The 1,087-nt window shown below is 46.5% G+C and overlaps 1 protein-coding gene across 1 annotated transcript in view; it reads right to left on the bottom strand.

Moving 5' to 3' along the window:
* PWP1 (PWP1 homolog, endonuclein) overlaps positions 1-766 on the bottom strand; it is a 17,499-nt gene extending 16,733 nt beyond the window's left edge. The window contains exon 1 of the mRNA XM_014307341.2: positions 753-766. Within this exon, the coding sequence (XP_014162816.1) occupies positions 753-766 (14 nt within the window). The remainder of the gene's footprint in view (positions 1-752) is intronic.
* Between the last annotated feature and the right edge of the window lie 321 nt (positions 767-1,087).

The following is a 1,087-nucleotide window of genomic DNA, read 5'->3' as shown; positions in this document are numbered from 1 at the left end:
ATGCCCGTTGTGCGGGATTTGTGCGGAGTCCTGGGATCAGTTCAATTGCAATAAACCCTCTGAGAGCAGCGAGTCCAGCCTTCGCGTGCTCTGGGTCACGGCCTCCCTCGCTGCCCTGCCACCGAGATATCCCGGAGGCAATTCACCGACATGAGAAGTTCAGAAAGGCCTTTTTTGATATTGGTCGCTAGGATTTATCCAAGGAAAAGAAATCAGAGCGTGGAGTCAATGGCAACAGGGAGGGGCAGGGACTTGTGAGGGTCCGGCGTCTCCGCAGGAGCGGCTGCTTTCTGCTCTCCCACACGAGCTAACTCATTAAATCAGAGGAAATTAATTAAATGCCAGTTGGAACGTACAGGAAGGTACTCTCTTACTAACATGCAGAAATCACTGCTGTTCACATCACTGGAATCTTAATTCAGTGCAAAGTACAGTGATGGGAAGCTGAGGAAGGAGAATGAGTGTTTCTCAACTCAGTAACCAAACTGCCGCTGGGCAGATAAAATGGCCTCGTTATTCCATCCACAACACCACTGTGGCATTTGCATTATTTTTTTATCCTGATTCTTCTGTGGGTCTGGCATGAGAGAGAAATAAAAATCTACAAAATATTATTACCTTTTCACTTCCCCCTTCATTTCACCAATATGCTGTGTTTTTGTCTTAATGTAGGCATAAACATACCAAGGCAGAAGTTGGATCCTTCTAGCTTTTCCTTGTAGCAACCTGTGGCATGGACATCCTAGTCCTACCTGTAATCCTGCATTTTGGCATGCTCGCCTTTTTGCTGGGCTGTATTTATTTGCTTTGCTGGCCATCTTCTCTTAACAGTGGTCAAGAAATCCTTCTTGTCCTCCTGTGCGTTAATCGGCCACAGCGTGACCTTCAGTCTTCCTTCAGATTCCAGGGGAAGTTTTGTGAAAGTGGCTGCTATTCTCAAAGGACGGGCAGAGGGGAGTGTTAGGCAGCCAAGAGGAAGAAAGCCAGTGGCTGTGATTCCTGGATATTTGGAGGTTTTTTTCAGATGTATACATTTACAGCGTGGAGGTTTGCAGAACAAAGTGGGACCAGATTTGTTTTTACTGAA

The sequence above is a fragment of the Geospiza fortis genome, unplaced genomic scaffold (genome assembly GCF_000277835.1).
Source record: "Geospiza fortis unplaced genomic scaffold, GeoFor_1.0 scaffold173, whole genome shotgun sequence".
Lineage (NCBI taxonomy): Eukaryota > Metazoa > Chordata > Aves > Passeriformes > Thraupidae > Geospiza > Geospiza fortis.
Note: the sequence above shows the minus strand (reverse complement) of the source record. Positions and strands in the feature narration are given on the sequence as shown.